This window comes from Triturus cristatus, chromosome 7 (genome assembly GCF_964204655.1).
Source record: "Triturus cristatus chromosome 7, aTriCri1.1, whole genome shotgun sequence".
Lineage (NCBI taxonomy): Eukaryota > Metazoa > Chordata > Amphibia > Caudata > Salamandridae > Triturus > Triturus cristatus.
This window is the reverse complement of record NC_140590.1, coordinates 358996377-359013451: the sequence shown is the minus strand read 5'-3', so window position 1 is coordinate 359013451 and position 17075 is coordinate 358996377. Positions and strand designations below refer to the sequence as shown.

The following is a 17075-nucleotide window of genomic DNA, read 5'->3' as shown; positions in this document are numbered from 1 at the left end:
TCTGCTTTCTCTTTCTTTATTTTCAGCAGAGACAGTGGGATTAGTGGGATTGGAAAAAAAGCAAAGAGGCGTTTTTAGGTCAAGAAATACATAGAACATCTACTCCCAATGACTCATAGAGCTGGAAATTGAGAAAAGTTGGACACTTATTTGTTCTGTAGGGTTGCAAATGTTGAGTCCCAAACTTCTGGAAAATCTGAGTAAAAGTCATTGCAGTGAGCGATATGTCCTCGGAAGAAAGGAGCACCCTGCTTAGATGATCTGCTGCCACATTGTCCTATCCCTTTGTATAAACAGCTTTTAAAGACAGAAGATGGTTCTCTGCCTAGTCACAAATACTCATGGCTCTTAAATTCAAGGTTGCAAATCCTGTTCCGTCCTGCCTGTTAACATATGCCATGGCCACCATGTCCTCTGTTCTTAATTGTTGTCAGAATTGGACTTTTCCTATTCTGAGATGAACATCTTTCTGTACCTCAACAGAAAGAGAAATGTTCCCGGCATAAACAAGATCGATATAGTCTCTGGGAGGACTATTAATACTGACTGGATTTTCTGGAGATCTGTTTAAACTGAGATTTCCAAGAGGATCGAAAAGGAATGGAGGAAGCTGAGAGCTGCTTAAAACTGGAAGAATTATTATTTTCTTTAAAGAGCCGGTGTAATTTATCTTCTAGTTCCATGTTGAAAAGGCATACTCCTTTAAAAGGTAAACGGAGAGCAGCTGACTTCTTAGAAGTCTATTTGTCAGTCCTCAAGAAAGAGATGCTTGTTGCTGCCACGTTAGTGCCCTTGGACAAAGCTGATTAGATGAAGCACGGTCAACATCAAGGGCGATATCTGGATTAAATTCCACCTGCTTTTCAATTGCCCGGGGTAGAAAGAAACACTCAGTTTCTTTTTGAACAGCATTGAATAATTATTTAATGTTGCAAATGATGGACTGCCTGGTATTGGCTGCATAGTTCCCAGCCCTCATGGCGAGATGGGCGTCTGCAAAGCGCCTCTTGCAGGTAGAATCGATTTTCATTGTTGGTTTAATCTTTTAGGATGCTTACCTCAGTGATGCATGTATGACTCACAAAACTGACTACAACTGAATCGATAATCAATGTTTCAGGGAAGATCTTCTCCATATCTTCCAGGTGGCAAAGTCTGGACATGAATTTTGGGACAGAAATTTCATCCTGATCCTTCCATACTCTCAGTAAAACGTCCATACCATGCTGGTGAATAGGATGGGCAGGAGATGGTGATTTAAGAGCCTAGCGCAACACCATATAAGAAGTAGATGTTTCTTCCACAGGAAACACCACAATCTGTCTGATGTGGCAAGAATATCAGGTATGATCTCATTGGCAATATATTTCTTCTGTTTAGCAATAGGTCTTCCCAGATCTTTGAAAGGCGGCTTATTTTTTCTTCAACGTCCACTTCCTTCACTTTGCTGGTCGTTTGTTGTTGCTTGTGGGAATTTGGAAGAATCAGAGGTGGCACTCTCCTCCACATAATGTCTCTTTATAGCTGTGTTTCCCCATGCAGGAGTTCCCTTTCTGGTTATGGAATAAAGATACATGCATTTTTCTGTATGGTGGGGGCTGGTATGGCATTGCTGCCATGTTTTCAGATTGCTTATGTGTGAAATTTTTTTGGATTCAATGTAGTTATGAGTAACATTGAACTGTCTTAGATTGACACTTTCTTGCGAGTAAAACTAAGCAATAAAGTGCATTGTAAGGGCTTAATATCAGAAATTACAACCTTTTGAGCAATAAGAAGCTCTTAAAAATACCTTGAAACAAATACAAAACTCCTGAAATGGAAAGTCACTGACCTACAGACTCTTTCTAAGATGACAGTACGGTAAAACAACTACAGCACCATCATTTGTCGCAATTAAGACACACCATGAGGAAGTTCGCAGGGAGCCTGTGGAGCCATCTCCTTAGCATGATAAGACATCAATCATGAATTGACACTATTCGGCACTTAGTAAGTTGCAGAGACTCGTGTGTCTCAAAATATAGTGAAGTTAAGAATAACTAGCCTCTGGTTTTCAGTACCATACAACTAAAACTGGTAGGGTAGCAGAGTAGGTTAATGCACATGCTGCAGAAATAAATGAAATTCAGTGCAGAGAGAGTGTATGACTCACCTGACTAGACTGTGCCTCCAGAAGTGCTTAGAAAGTATGTCTACCAGAATTAGTGCTTGCTAAGAGGGTCTTCCAAGGGCCATGCTGGGCAGAGGGGCATCAGGCAGTGCTGATTTATGTACGCAGAAGAGCTGTGAACACTCCAGCACTGATTTGTCACAAAGTTCACCTGTGTCTACCAGCCAGAGCAGAGAGGACAGATTCCCCTAAGCATACCAGACACAACAGTATGATAAAAGGGCAAAAAATCAGCCCACACTCTGTCTTGTCACACCAGCTCTTCAGGGACAATGCTGGTGGCGTGCGGGCAAAGAAAACGAAAGCTCTTAGCTGGTCTTCCACTTCACATGCTGTAGGTGTATAGCCTACAAACAGCCAAAATAAATTTGCCCATACTCACCTTCACAGTTACCCCTCTGGATTGTACTTCAAATGCGGCTGGCACGCCAATAAAAAATGAAAGCTTCCGCCTACCATATCATAAGCACTATAGATGTTTTACAAGCTACAAGAGATATCCACTGTGCATTTAAGCTTGCTGTGACAATGTTTGTGTAACAGAGAAATCTGCAGTAAAACACGATGCATCAGACCGTACATGCCCACAAACAGCCAAAACAAATCAGCTCACACTCAGCCCTGTCACACCTGGAAGACTTCGGAAACATTATAGGCAGTGGGCGAGGCAAGGAAAATAGAAAGCTGCCTCCTGACACTTTACAAGGTACAGGTGTTTTGCAGTAATCACTCCGTGTGTTTAAGTTTCCTTCAAGGAAGAACCACTTTGTTGTACTATCAGGGAAATCACGAGACTCATCCTGGACATCCCTCGCCACAACCACATCTCCGGACACCTGAGAAAACTCCACTGGCTCCCCATCAACAAGAGGATTACCTTCCGACTCCTGACCCACGCACACAAAGCCCTCCACAACCTCGGACCCAAACTGATCAACAGCCGCGTCTCCTTCTACACCCCTCCGCGCACTCTACGTTCCGCCGGTCAGGCCCTGGCAGCAGTACCCCGCATCCGCAAAGCCACCGCCGGAGGAAGATCCTTCTCCTTCTTGGCAGCGAAGACCTGGAACTCGCTGCCCAGCCACCTCCGCGCCATACCTGACCACCTCTCCTTCAGAAGGCAGCTCAAGACCTGGCTCTTCGAGCAATGACCCCCCCCCCCCCCCCCACCAGCGCCTTGAGACCCTTTATGGGTGAGTAGCGCGCTTTATAAATGCGAATGATTGATTGATTGTAAAAGACTCATTAGACCTACAAACTGCCAAGATAAACCATCCCACACTGACCTCGAGCTACCCAGGGACATCTTAAGAATTTTAGGGGCCCTGGGCCAAACGTATTTGGGGGGTACCCTGTTGGTAACAGCTTTGAATTTATGTTTCCAGTTCAGTTCTTTCATGCCCCCTTTGGCTAAGACTGTGTTTGCATCTAATATTAATGGGTAGTAATGTGTGTTTTCAATATTGCACCACTGCAGCAGCTCAGTAATATTACTGCAAATATTCTTTGGACCATCCCATTTCACAGATGTGGGATCCTATTGTGATCTAAAGTAAACTTTTTTATGGATGTTGCATGACACATAAACACAACATTCCTCTGCAAAATGTCTGGAAAAGACTGTCACACATCACCCACATTAAAAATAAATTAAAGGATAACGGTATTTAAAACAATTTGTTTAATAATTATTCAAGGCCATCAGGGCTAGACTCTGCAAAACAGAGCTGACTCTAACAGGGGCCCTGAAAGTCTGGGGCCCTAAGCCAGAGCCCACTTTGCCCATGCCTTAAAACGTCTCTGTAGCTACCCTCTTGGTACAGGATATTAAGCACAGGCAGCAGGAGAGGCAATGAAAAAGGAAGTTGTCACCCACCGCCTTAATGTCAGGGACTATCAAGACTCTGTATTGTCACAGCTATGTTTGTTTATACCATGGACGGCACTGATAGGCCACGTGCTACGATGGAGCGAGAGACCAGCATGGCTTGATTAAACGCAAGGGTTCTCAGTGCATTGGCTGGTCCGACTGTTAAGGGCACAGTGTATCTCAGAAAACACAGAGTGCACTCACTAGCACCACGCTAGGCACTTAAATAAAGTTCCTGGTTGAATGCACCTCATGTTCAGGGTGATCAGTGCGATATATATGCATGACTAAGGGAAGAGGTGTGGTGCCACGGCCAGGGCGACTGACTCTGAAATATGGGGATCATGGTTCTATCCCTGGCGCCGGCGGCAGATTAGCCCAGCATCTGGGCAATAGCTTGCTTAATCTTCCCGACAGCCCCCAGTGCCAAGAGATCTTAATGGGCGATTGTTTGCGCTTTACATATGTGGATTATTATTATTACTAATGCATGTTAGTGTGGTAATGTGGACACCACACTAAAATGCATTAGCCTTACACCAGATGCTGATACTTGGTAAGGCTGTTTTAGTTTATTTCTTCTTTTTTAGGTCGAGCCTGGGCAACGCATGTGCTGTCTGCAAGCCATGCTGTATTCAGGTAGGGACTTGAAGCTCAGCCCACTCTCCGCTCATTTTTCATTGGTTTGTGTCATTGTTAACCATGTTAACCATAAACTGTGGCTGTTCATTGGACAATAGGCTTAGTAGGCCGTGTGTTGTTACTCAATAGGCTTTAATTACAGCCTCTGAGCACTATTTTCTCAAATAGCTTTGTTCTGCATTATGTTGCAGGAAAGACACGCTGTCCCCTAACGCTTCTTTATTTATTTTTTTAGCACGGGCGCCGAAAACTTCCTTGCATAATGTCAGCTCTGAATTTGTGAAAGTCGAGTAGAATCATAATGAAAACAGTTATTCTTGTACCAGACTTTAAAAGTTTATCCAACTGCGTATTTTGTTTTTTAACCTTAGCGTTCTTATAATTTTGCTTTATGTTTATACATTTAGTAGGACTTCTACGAGTAGCATTGTCCCTACGGTCTCATCCAAGTCCTTACAAGCCTTCCACAAGCGAAGAAAATAAGCATTTGCAATGTAATAGAGCTCGCATTTGCGAACGTTTATGCTATTTTGGCATTGTGAACTACAATGCATTTTATTTATCTGTTTTTAAAACAACACAAATAAAATGAAGTAATTTACAATGCCATTAGCTCAAACTCTTGTAAGTGTATAAATATAAAGGAAAATTAGAAGACGCTAAAAATACGTGGTTGGATAAACTTTTAAAGTCTGGTACAAGAATAAACAGTTTTCATTATGATCCTTCTCGACTTTCACAAATTCAGAGCTGACATATGCAAGGAAGTTTTCCTTATTTTCACCACATCGTAGATCATCAATAGTTTAGTTACCAAAACACCTAAGCGTAGAAACCCACAATAAATCACATGGCACTAACGGTGACTAATACGCCAACCAACACAATAAAAACCAATTTCAAAAGTAACGTTTAAAAAAAAAAAACAATAAGTACGGTCAGGTTAAATACCAATAGCAAAATGGCCACCGCATTTACACTGTTTTCCTGTCCGCTTTCTACTTTTACTGCCGCGCGAATGCTTTACTTCCGGTTTGCGTGGCCTCCCATCTTCCCTTGCGCGGCCGCCCTCTCTTTCCTTTCCTGCTTTAGGAGCAGAATCACCAACAGCTGCCATCATGGTGAGAGCGGGCCTGGTGCCACGATCTGCCTTCATCCGTTCTTTTGCCGCCCATGTGTTTCTTTGCAGCATGGCAGCTGGTGTTCTGTGTCGGTTCCTTCTCCGTTGTTTGAAGTAGTGGAGCACGACACTTGCTGCCAGTGTTCTTTCGTGGGTCAATTCTCATGGCCCCCTTTCTCCGTTCTTACCAGGGGACTGGAGTTAGGGGGTGATGACAATACCCAGATGATATTTGCCGCCTTCCCATGATATTTGCGCTTTAATGCCTTGTCCCGCTTTCTTGTCCATGTACCTCTTTCACCTGGGTCACCCTGTATTGAAGTTTGGCTTTGTAACGAATCTTTCTAATTGTGAAATATGGTACGAACGAACACGTTTGTGTAAGAAGGCTCCATTTAGCTACTTCCAGCAAGTTAGTCGTTATGTTTTTCAGTTGCAGCATTTAACGAAGGCTTCACTTTCAAGAACTGTGCTGGCCCATTTCTGGAACGGGTTGTAATTCGTTTGATATGATCGTGTGGGTATCTTCCGGTCACTATTTACAGTTCATGTTGAAACCTCACTGAGCCACTTGTTTTGCTTGCAATAGCATGCAACAATTCTAGTTTCGCCTTACCACATTCATTCTTAGTTGTTTCTAGTCTCAGCACAGCCAGGCTTTTCACCATCGCTACCTCTGATAACCGCATGTCCCTGTTTCTGGTATGGCATCACCTTCCTGAGTGTTGTCACAATTTTTTGATAAATCATCCACCTGCCAAGTATTACCTGCCTCCTTAAAGTTATTGTGTTGATATCGTCAACCTCAACAAGTATGCTTTGCAGTGTTCTCTCGCGTCTGTGTTCTCGGATGACAGGTCACTGTTCCAACACCAGTCCTTAATTTACAGTTATATCACTGGTTATTTTTCTCTAACTACTCTGGCATCATTAGCCAACAACTAGCAAGTATTTCCTGACTTTTGGGGCATCTTTTATTCTGTGGTCGGCCCAGGTTATAGGTACCTCTGTTTTGCCTGCTGCTGCTTTTATGTATTGCTGTTATCTGATTGTTGTGTGTGGGTTTAAAAAAAAATAAATTATATTCAATACTTTGTTTTAAAAGTTTCAATGTGCTGAGCTACTTTAGAAAAGCAAACTCTTTGTTTGAAAGGTCATTCTTTGCCAGCGTTGCCATAGTGTGTTTGGGTTATGGTTTGCAAAACATTTATACCGTGGTCTATCGTAAGGTGATATGTTGCTTCGAGGCGTAATAGACCAGTGCTCAGTGCAAAATAAGTTTATAACTTTGACGTTTTGGAAACTGCTGTCATAAAAAATGATGCATTGGTAAGTGTGAGTAGGTCAGGCAGATTGTTCGAAAACCTGTTAATTCACTGAAGTATATAGTTAAACTTAAAAGGCCTTTGCTCGTCTGTGAAAACACACCAGAAAGCAGCACACTGGGGTGTTCCAGGTTTCTTTACTTTGTTCACTATAACTTCTATGCATCAGTGTAACTATGCTGGTATTCGTTTTCGCATTGACCCCCGAAAATGTTTAGATCTCGAGACCTATTTTGACAAGTTATTCGCGTATACATTTGTCATCTGCAAACAACTTGGCACACGGATGGGATGCCCCTGTCCATTGGATTGAGTCTTTTCTCTTGCCAGCCTGTTGTATAACGTAACTTCTCCACCCTAAAAACCAACACATCCCTCAGTAGGAACACCTTTCAAAACCAATGTTTCTGAACGATTTCAGTATATAAACCATTACTTTTTTTTTAACTTGTCTGATTTGCGACGTTTAAGTAGCTTAACTGTTAAGTCACTGATAATAAAGGGCAACATATGAGTTGAGATGGATGCTTACTTGCGAAATAAACGCTGTGATGAGTTGCGCGGCTTAGCGTTGTGGGGGGCAATTCAAGTTAAGGTAAACATGTCCATTCTAAGTGTTGGAAGGTTGACAGCCAGTTTGTCAGTTCCATGTGGACATAATGCGCCTCAGTTTCATGTTGGCATTTGTCTTTAATGGAAAATTAATTACAACTGAAACTTCACTTTGTGAGTTACCATTATCCGCCTAGAACCCCCCCCCCCCCCCCCAACCTTTACATTGAGAGAAACATTCACATGTTGATATTTCATAGTATTCCCTCAGACTTGTCCTCTGATTATTCTGCTGTGCAGGGAGTGGATATCCGCCACAACAAGGATCGCAAGGTGCGAAGAAAGGAGCCCAAAAGTCAGGATATCTACCTAAGGCTCTTGGTTAAGGTAACTACACATCGATTTTTAACATTGATGCATTTGCAGGCTTCAATGTAATATTTGCTATTTGAATGTCTTACATTTTTAGTTTGTTTGTGTGCTGAAACCATAGGTTTCATGTGTGCCCACTGTTCTTGTTTACAGCTGTACCGGTTCTTGGCCCGTCGTACAAACTCCAACTTCAACAAGGTGGTTTTGAGGCGCCTTTTTATGAGCCGTGCTAACAGGCCCCCTCTTGCGGTCTCTCGTCTGGTAAGTGCCCCTCTGACCAATATAAATCTTCTATGAAGCAGTATCAAAATTAATGTAACCAGCAAAGCACAGACTGTTAAAAGGAGTGCAAACCTGTTTGGCTATACAGTACTAGGTATCGATGAAATCCTGACCCTCTTGTGTTCTTACCATATTTTAATTCTTACAATTTATTAGCCTGGTGAATGAGGTTACTTAGTTAGCTCTTGGTACCTTACTAGCCAGGCAGACATGATGAGCTGGAATACTATTTCTTGGCTATTGAGGCTTTTGCAGGCACCTGAGGCTTAATAGTGGCGTGTACTAATAACTGGATGGGAGATGTACCTCTCATCATAGAGAATTATTGGCAGATTTCTTAAAGGCCTCCAGGTTAGGAAGGACCTTCAGTTAAGGATCCCTCACAATTACATTATGCCTTTTCCTCTTTCTTTGGTTAGCCATGTGCTGCCGTAAATTTGTGGTTACCGCCATGGTTGTCTTGGGATACCAGTTTGCTAGCATGTGGACCTCTGTCCTCGAAAGCTTTGTACAAAAAATAGCAACATGCACATTTGTGTATTGTGTGGATGTTTTAATGTTTGAGTTTTTTTTTCTATCACACCTGTATTGATGGGTCTGTCATGGATTGGTCCTGATGTAACACGCAGCACGGCTATGGATGAACTTGTCAGTAGAAGGCAAATGAGTGTAATTAAAAGTGCCTTTTTTTTTTTTAAAGGCAGTGAGATAAATTTAGGCAGGCTATTATGCAAAACAAGTTTGTTTAATCCTGTAAAAAGGGTTAAACTTATGTCGGCCGTTAGAGTAGCATCAAGTTGGAACAGTAATTTGGGCCTCAGTCTTCACAGTAGTTGGGACAAGAGTATGTGGAATGCCATTAAGACTCCAATATATCAAGCAAGAGGCTACAAATTAACTTCTGCAGTGTTAAGCTATGTTACGGTATATCGTTGAGTCAATCCCAGCAAACGTGTGGGTTAAGGTCAGGGCCACTGTAATTATGCAATTGTGAGACTGCAGCAATTTTCGCCTAATTTTAGATTTGACACAATCTGTCATCTGTTGCATAATCTGCAGATTGGAACAAAAAATGTTTCTTGGTCTAACTGAATCAACCATAATGAGTATGTTGTAAGCTTTTTTTTAAATTTTTTCATTTGGCTGCACTGAAGTTAACGCTAGCGGGCATACAAGAGCTGATGGTGAAGGCAGTTGGTGCTCTTACTTGAAGAGCAATAGTATGGATTGCAAAACTAAAATATACTGGATACGTTTATACAGATGTTAAGGTTCAAATGCTGTTGTATCCGCAATGGTGGCAAGTTGGGCAGTGTTTTGGGGGTAACTTGGCGTTTGTGGGACAGTTTGATCAGAAACCTATTTGTTGGTAAGCTTATTTTGAGTTGAGATTATGAACGTGAACGGAGTCCCAGTGGCTTAATGGAAACGTTACTAGAATGTCGTAGCGAATGTTATGCCATGTATTAACGGCAATGACAATTGTGAGCTCAGATCTTGAAAGCAATACCGGACTGCTTCTAAAATGCTCATAGGATATTGACATGATTGGCGTTGTTAGTCCGAAGATTTGTTAAGGTTGAAAGAAAGGGGGAAGTGGAGCGTTGGGGTATTGATCAACAAGTAACATGGGCCAAGGGTAAAAGGAGCTAGGCTGGTCATACAAGTGCCACACAAAGTAAAGTCGACGGTTGGAAATCTCTGTTGGTGCTAAATGTGTAAATAGTGCTACAAAAGGATACCACACTATCCGTTTTTCTTTTCGAGTTTCTAACTTAAACTTTATTTAGTCTTGTGGACTGTAAAGCAGTGGTTCCCACACTTTTGACTTCTGGGGACCCCCACTTAACCATTACTTGAACCTGGGGACCCCCAACTGAATCATTATTAGAATCAGGGGACACCCCACAAGTCGTCATTGGAAGCCGGGGAGCCCGGCCTAAGCCATGTCGATTATTTAAAACCTAAAATACAGAAAAAGCATTCATCGAACAAATACACAAATGACACATTTTATTTAATTAGTAAACACATATAAATAAAATAAGAAATCAAAATGTAATTTTAATAGGAGGGTTGGAGCTTTTCTAAATTCAATTTAGGCCACGCCTCCTCCATACTGTATTCAGTTTGATGCATCTGCACTGCTCCCACGAATCTATCTAAGGATACTAATTACATTTCTAGCCTAGTTTCAAATTCCTTCGCATTTACAGTGTTTTAAAATGTTCAATTGTACATTTAGCGTCTATATTTATATACACTTTATTAATCTGTTAATATTATTTGATTTTCAAAGTAAACACGGACCCCCTGAGGAAGCTTCGGGTACCCCCAGGGGTTTGTAGTCCCCAGTTTAAGAACCACTGCTGTAAAGCAATCATTTTTGCAAACTTTTAGAAATAGTTAATACATGCCAGTGTTTCAATTTTTAGGTCTTGCCTAGCGTTGCGTACATGTGAAGCTCTGCAAGATTTATTGCTAACAAGGACTTTCAGAGGAGGGCTTTAAGCCCCGCCCCTCATTTCCATTGGCTGGCGTCACCGTTTATGCTTAACGGTGGCCTGCCATTGGAAATTAGGGTTTTTGTTTGCCTGCCTTCCTTTTGATCTGGCCCGTCTGAACTGGATCGCCTGCTTACCGGCTGTCGTGAAGCAGTTTCTTATCTCAAGGAGGCATTTTGTTTAAACAAACCCTGAGATCCAGTCCAGATGGGCCATCTCAGAAGGAGCCCGGGCGCCGCTTGTTTATTTTTGCATCGCACTTTAACTTTAAACTGCGATGCAAAAATAAACAGCGATGCCTTCCTGCAATGGCAAGCGCTTGTAGTCCCTTCCGATTCACTGGCACCGGCTGCAGAAACCAGCTGCTCCCACGTTGGACCTACACAGACAGCGTCCCTCTTTTGAATTACGTGATAAAAAGGAAGCCATCTTTGAATGGTGCATATATTTCATTGTGTTTTAAAATGTTAATAAAAATAGGATTTAGAGAACTGCTCAAAAGCTAATTTTGATAGGTTTGCATAGTACTTTAAATATATGCACAAAAAATCCATGTAAAAGGGTGATTACATCCTAGATACAGAATTTGATCTAAATGTCCACGAAAACGTAGGATTTCCTTCGCCGTCAACTAAGCAGCAGTTAAGAATTGGGGTCCACGAAGTAGTTTAATCTAATAAGTTTATTGGAACAAAAGACACCGACAGAGCACACCACCATCAGTCCTTCTCCCTGGCCAACCGTATACAAGAATCACGGTTACCAGGACGAACAACTGACAGATGGAATGTAGTTTTTCAAAAGTAAACCAAGTGAACATTTCTCGTGCTATGCGCGAGGTACAAAATTATACATAACCGTTTAAAGAAACACAACACATCTTCCTCCTTAATAAAAATAACAAAAAAAGATACAATGCAAGTAATAATGAATTAAAGTATACAAAAAAATACAAATAAATTGCTCAATGTCAATTTGATCATTGCATATAAAATCATCCAACCATTTAGGTTTGTTACGTGTGCGAGCAGAACGTTCACTGACATCAGTACAGTCTTCAGTGGTAACTGCATTAGAACATTCATCAGCATCACCAATAACATTCTTAGTGATGATAGCTGTCGCACTGTTGCTTTCATCAGCAATTATAGTTAGATCATTCAAAACATCTGTTGCCTTGTCAAGTTTATCATGTGTACATGTGTCTGCTGAAACACCATCTCCTGGTACCGTGCCATGGGCCCCTGGACTAACACTAGTATCAACCATGTTGTCTGCCTCAAAAGAAGTTTAAACAGCAGAGGATACACCAGTGTCATCAACAGGGCACTCTACAGCAACCTGACCATCAAAAGTGGTATCCCCAAAACACAGGGATAAGAAATATTTGCACTGCTAGATTCATTGTCAATAAAGTCATCAATAAAAAAATATTGAGACGCTTTTCTTGACAAGGCTGGATCCTCAGTACTCTTGTACAATTGAATTTCACTTTTAAGAACTGCAATAAGCCTTAAATTCCACACCTTCCAATCATGCAATTGCACAGCATTGCGAAAAATGTTAACTTTCATTGGTTCAGAAAATTGGCTTTCTCCTTTCTTTACTTAACCCATGTACCTACTCTGATATAGCAAGTTTTTACATTATGTCTGAGATCAAATACCTCTTTGCGTTTTAAGTGCTTGTTCTCTATTTTAGACCTCATGACTTCCATAGACACACATGGTTTGTAAGCATCAAACATCCATTCTGGATTACATTTGGTTCGAACAGTTCTTCCTCTCAGAACCTCAAAAGGTGACACCCTTGAAACTTCATGGGAAGAGGTACGATACATCCAAATGGTTTTGAACAATTGTAATTCCCAGTCATCATTGCTACTAACTGCAGATTGTATAGCATTTTTTAATACCCTGTTAAAACGCTCAATCATTCAGTTTCCACTTGGATTGTACAAAGATGTAGTGCAATGTCTTATTCCTACTTTATCAACGTAGCTTTTAGCTATTTTTGAAGTAAATTGAACACCATTGTCACTAATCAAAAGAGCAGGCAGTCCTTCACCAACAAAGACGCAGTCCAGGAAATTTATAACTTCGGAGTTAACCCTGTCAACAATTTTCAAAACAGGCCATCTTGAAAATAGATCAATTACGGCCAACACATACTTGTTTTGAGAACCAATGGGTCCCATTATATCCACAGCAACAGTATGCCAAGGTGCTTTTGGAATTATGGGATCAGCCATAGGCGGTCTAAGAGTGACCAGTGTTTTATCAGAGTTTGCACACCATACACAATTTCTGATGATCCTCTCAATGGCCAAATCCATGTCTGGCCACCAATACCATTGCTTAATCCTTTGTTTAGTTTTGACAATACAACCATGTCCTTCATGACACATTTTAATGTCTTCTCTGATTAGTGAAGGAGGAATGACCCTGTCCCCTCTCTTAATGTTCTCATGTGATATTAAAAGTTCATCACGAACCTCCCAGAACTGTTTAAATTCCTCTGATAATCTATTCTTGGATGGCCATCCATTCGTAATAAACTCAGATAATTTTCCTAATACATTGTCCTTTTCATAAAGCCTTCTCCATTCACATTTATCAATGTTGGGTAAACCCTGATCATGGACTAATGCAACTTGAATATTTTCCCATTCATGGTCTGAACTGTCCAACATGTTTGTGGGCATTCGTGACAAAAAATCTGCCACTACGTTTTCCTTACCAGGCACATAAATGATTTTATAAATATAATCTTGTAATCTTAAAGACATCCTAGCGATTCTAGGAGAAGCGTTGAATAATCCTTCAGTGGTCAAGAGTTTTACCAAGGGTTTATGGTCTGTGCGAAGGATGCATGGTTTACCCCACACAAATGCTCTAAAATGTTCCAAGGACCAAATGCAAGCTAAAGTCTCTTTTTCAATTACTGAGAACTTTTCCTCAGTAGGTGAAAGAGCATGGGAAGCATAAGCAATAATTAATTCCTTTCCTTCTGTATTAACTTGGGAAAGAAGACCCCCAAGCCTTTGTTGTTTGCGTCCACAGTAATAACGTTTTTGAGATCTGGATCGAAAGCACTTAAAGCTGGAGCATCAGAAATTAATCTCTTGATTCCTTCAAATTCTGTCACAATCAATAGACCAATTAAACTTATTCTTGTTTTTTAGTAATTGGCGTATGTTAAAAATCTTACTTGAGAAATTTTGGACAAATTTGGAGTAAAATTCCACTAATCCAATAAATGAACGTACTTCATCCTTGTTTTTTGGGTGTGGGGCGTTCATTATAGAATCTACCAAAGACGGTGTAGTGGATATACCCTCGCCACTAATTACATGTCCTAAGTAAGTGATGGATTTTACAGCAAATTTACATTTTGTATGTTCAACAGTTAAACCCTTTTGTTCCGGTGTATTTAATACCTCTTTGAGCATAGAATCATGTTCCTTCCTGTCTTTTCCAAAAACTAGAACATCATCTTGAAAACACCGTACTCTTTTAAATTTGCCAAAAAGTTGGTGCATCAATCTTTGAAAGATTGCCTCAACTGAGGCAAGCCCAATAGGCAAACGTTTATACTGGAAACAACCTGAAGGGGTAATGAAAGCAGTTAGTTGGTTACTGTCATTAGTGAGAGGAATCTGATGATATGCAGCAGACAAATCTATTGTGGAAAACCAGTTAGCATCCTTAATTAGAGTAAGCATCTCAGAAATCTTTGGCAGAGGAAACTTGTCAACCACTATATTATTGTTCAGATGTCTCAAATCAATACAAAGTGTCAATTTTCCATTACTGCGTCGTGCAACGACAATCGGAGAAATCCATTGCGAGGATTCAATAGGTTCAATTATGTCTGCTTTAACTACTTTTTCACGCTCTAGGTCCACTTCTTTTCCTAATAAAATGGGTATGTTCCTTACTTTATGAATCTTTGGACAAGCATCTGGTTTTAAAATTATTCTATGCTCAAAATCACTAATTTGACCTATTTCCTTGCTGAACACTTTTGGAAATGAACTTAAAATGTCTTTGCACAAATCTGTGTATCTAATAGCATTATAGGGTCATCACTATTAGGGTTGAGTATAATTCCTAAGTTCCCTTGATCTTTCCAACCAAGTACTGAAGGACCCTTTCTCTACATACAGTTTCCCAAATGCTTCTCTTCCTTTGAATCTAAATAAAAGGGAACGGTAACCAACCATATCGATTTTTCCACCAGAAAAACCTTCAGGTTGGATATCGGGTGGAAGTAATTCCTTCCCTAATTAATATACAAATTTGTTTTGCCAAACATCCTCATTCACAATGGTATATGGAGAACCCGAATCAGCATATACATGCACATTTATACCACCAAACGAAATTAAACATAACTTTCTTTTTGTTATCTGACTTCTTATCAATAATATTTAGCAGATATAACTCTCTGCCCTCATAACCACCATTGGACTTGGCGCTTGTAATTATGTGGGAAGAGTCTTTTGACTAATTGTTCATCAGAAATATTTTCATTATCATCAACACATTTCACTTTTTGAAAAAAATTCTGTGGCAGACTTTGGCAAAATGTCCCATAATGTTGCAATTAGAACATCTGTTTCAATTTGGGACAAAATTTACTAGAAGCCAAATGTGAGCTACTATCACAGCAGTAACACTTAAAATTTTCATTCTTATTGGAGGACTCATACTTTGATCGTATTTGGCGATGCAGCGTGCACAAAAAAATTCGTTTTTATTAATTGTTTTCGAAAATTGTACTCGGCCGTATGCCTAATTTTGCAACCCTGCCCCTTCTCTGCGCCACGTCACCGCCCCGGTAAAACGCCCTACACGGGCCGTCACTGCTGAAGAGTAGTAGCCGTGTTGACTTGGTCGACTGCACTGCCGCGTCCACTTAAGTGCTCACCCTCCATGAGTGCTCAGTCTCACTCTCCCGACAGTCTGTGTTCTTCGTTAGTGTTTATCCACCCCCACTAAAGTTCCCCCAGCTGCCCTTCTCACCCGAAGTATTTTTTTCTGCACTATCCTCAGCAGTGGTTTGTGCTCAATCTATTCCCTATCATTGGTTCCTATTTCCTGCCTCTGACTTTTCCTTTTATCAGCTCCAGTGTCACTGGCCTCACCCTTTCTGCAACAGATGTGCCCGCCATTATCTAGCTCCCCGTTCCCAAGTGACGCTCTGTCACGTAAGCGTAGCAGTTTGGTTTATTTGGAAGGCTTGTTTTTGCAGAAAGCATTGGTTTTGAGTAGTGCTTGTGCACGTTGTAAAAGGGGCACAGAATCATTTGTTTTTTCTCAGTGATTCATGGTTTGTAACTTTCACAACTACGCACACATAGCGATTTGGCACTGTGCTTACTGGCTGTTCTGTATTTAAAGTACATCTCAGTTAAGGACCTTGTTTGCTGTCATGCCATGTTTGTTTCACCACAGCAAAATATACAGAAAGAAGTAGTCCATCTAACAGAACTATTTTGTGCCATAATGTGTTTTTTCACTGTTTAAAATGTTTTTTTTTTGGTTCTCACTGTTTTATCAAACTATTTTCTAGAAAAAGCAACATTTTATCTTCGTGTATCTAAACATCGTGCTTGATGTGAATTTATACTAATACAGTAGCAGAGTTCCGAACCGGTGACTAATTTTGCTTTGCATTGTAAATCTTATTTGCATTCAATGTGCTAATATTATGAGAATATAAATTTTATTTTACAATTTAATTTAGAACCGCGGTGAACCACTAGAATTGTTGCAAAATGTTTAAGATGCAATTGTCAGATATTCCTTTTTAGGACTGGCACATGCTGATGAGCTTTGCGGGGATCAACAGGGGGTAAAAGACATTGTCATTTACGCCATTACTTGATTAATGCTTCACAAGGGGGGGGGGGACATTTTCAATGCCAATAGCTCAAAACAATGTCATTGCGAGACCTATTGCTTTGTAAATACTTGTTTAACCTGTTGTCCAGGGACACTTTAGGAATTGGTCAAAGCCCAATCAGTGAGTCTCTGACTAGAAAACTAAATAGAGTAATCAAGTATATAGAAAAGAAGTAAAATTTACAATTTAAAGCGCACTGTAAATGTGAAGGAATCCGAAATTGGAGGTTCAAAATGAGGTCTGCGTTATAAGATAGTATCATGGGAACAGTGCAAGAGCTTCAAACTGAAAATAGTGTGGACGAAGAGTGACCTCTATTGAATTT

At 40.7% G+C, this 17075-nt stretch overlaps 1 protein-coding gene across 1 annotated transcript in view; it reads left to right on the top strand.

The window, feature by feature from the left end:
- RPL18 (ribosomal protein L18) overlaps positions 1-17075 on the top strand; it is a 51123-nt gene that overhangs the window by 16384 nt on the left and 17664 nt on the right. The window contains exons 2-3 of the mRNA XM_085616524.1: positions 7983-8069; positions 8208-8315. Of these exons, the coding sequence (XP_085472650.1) occupies positions 7983-8069; positions 8208-8315 (195 nt within the window). The remainder of the gene's footprint in view (positions 1-7982; positions 8070-8207; positions 8316-17075) is intronic.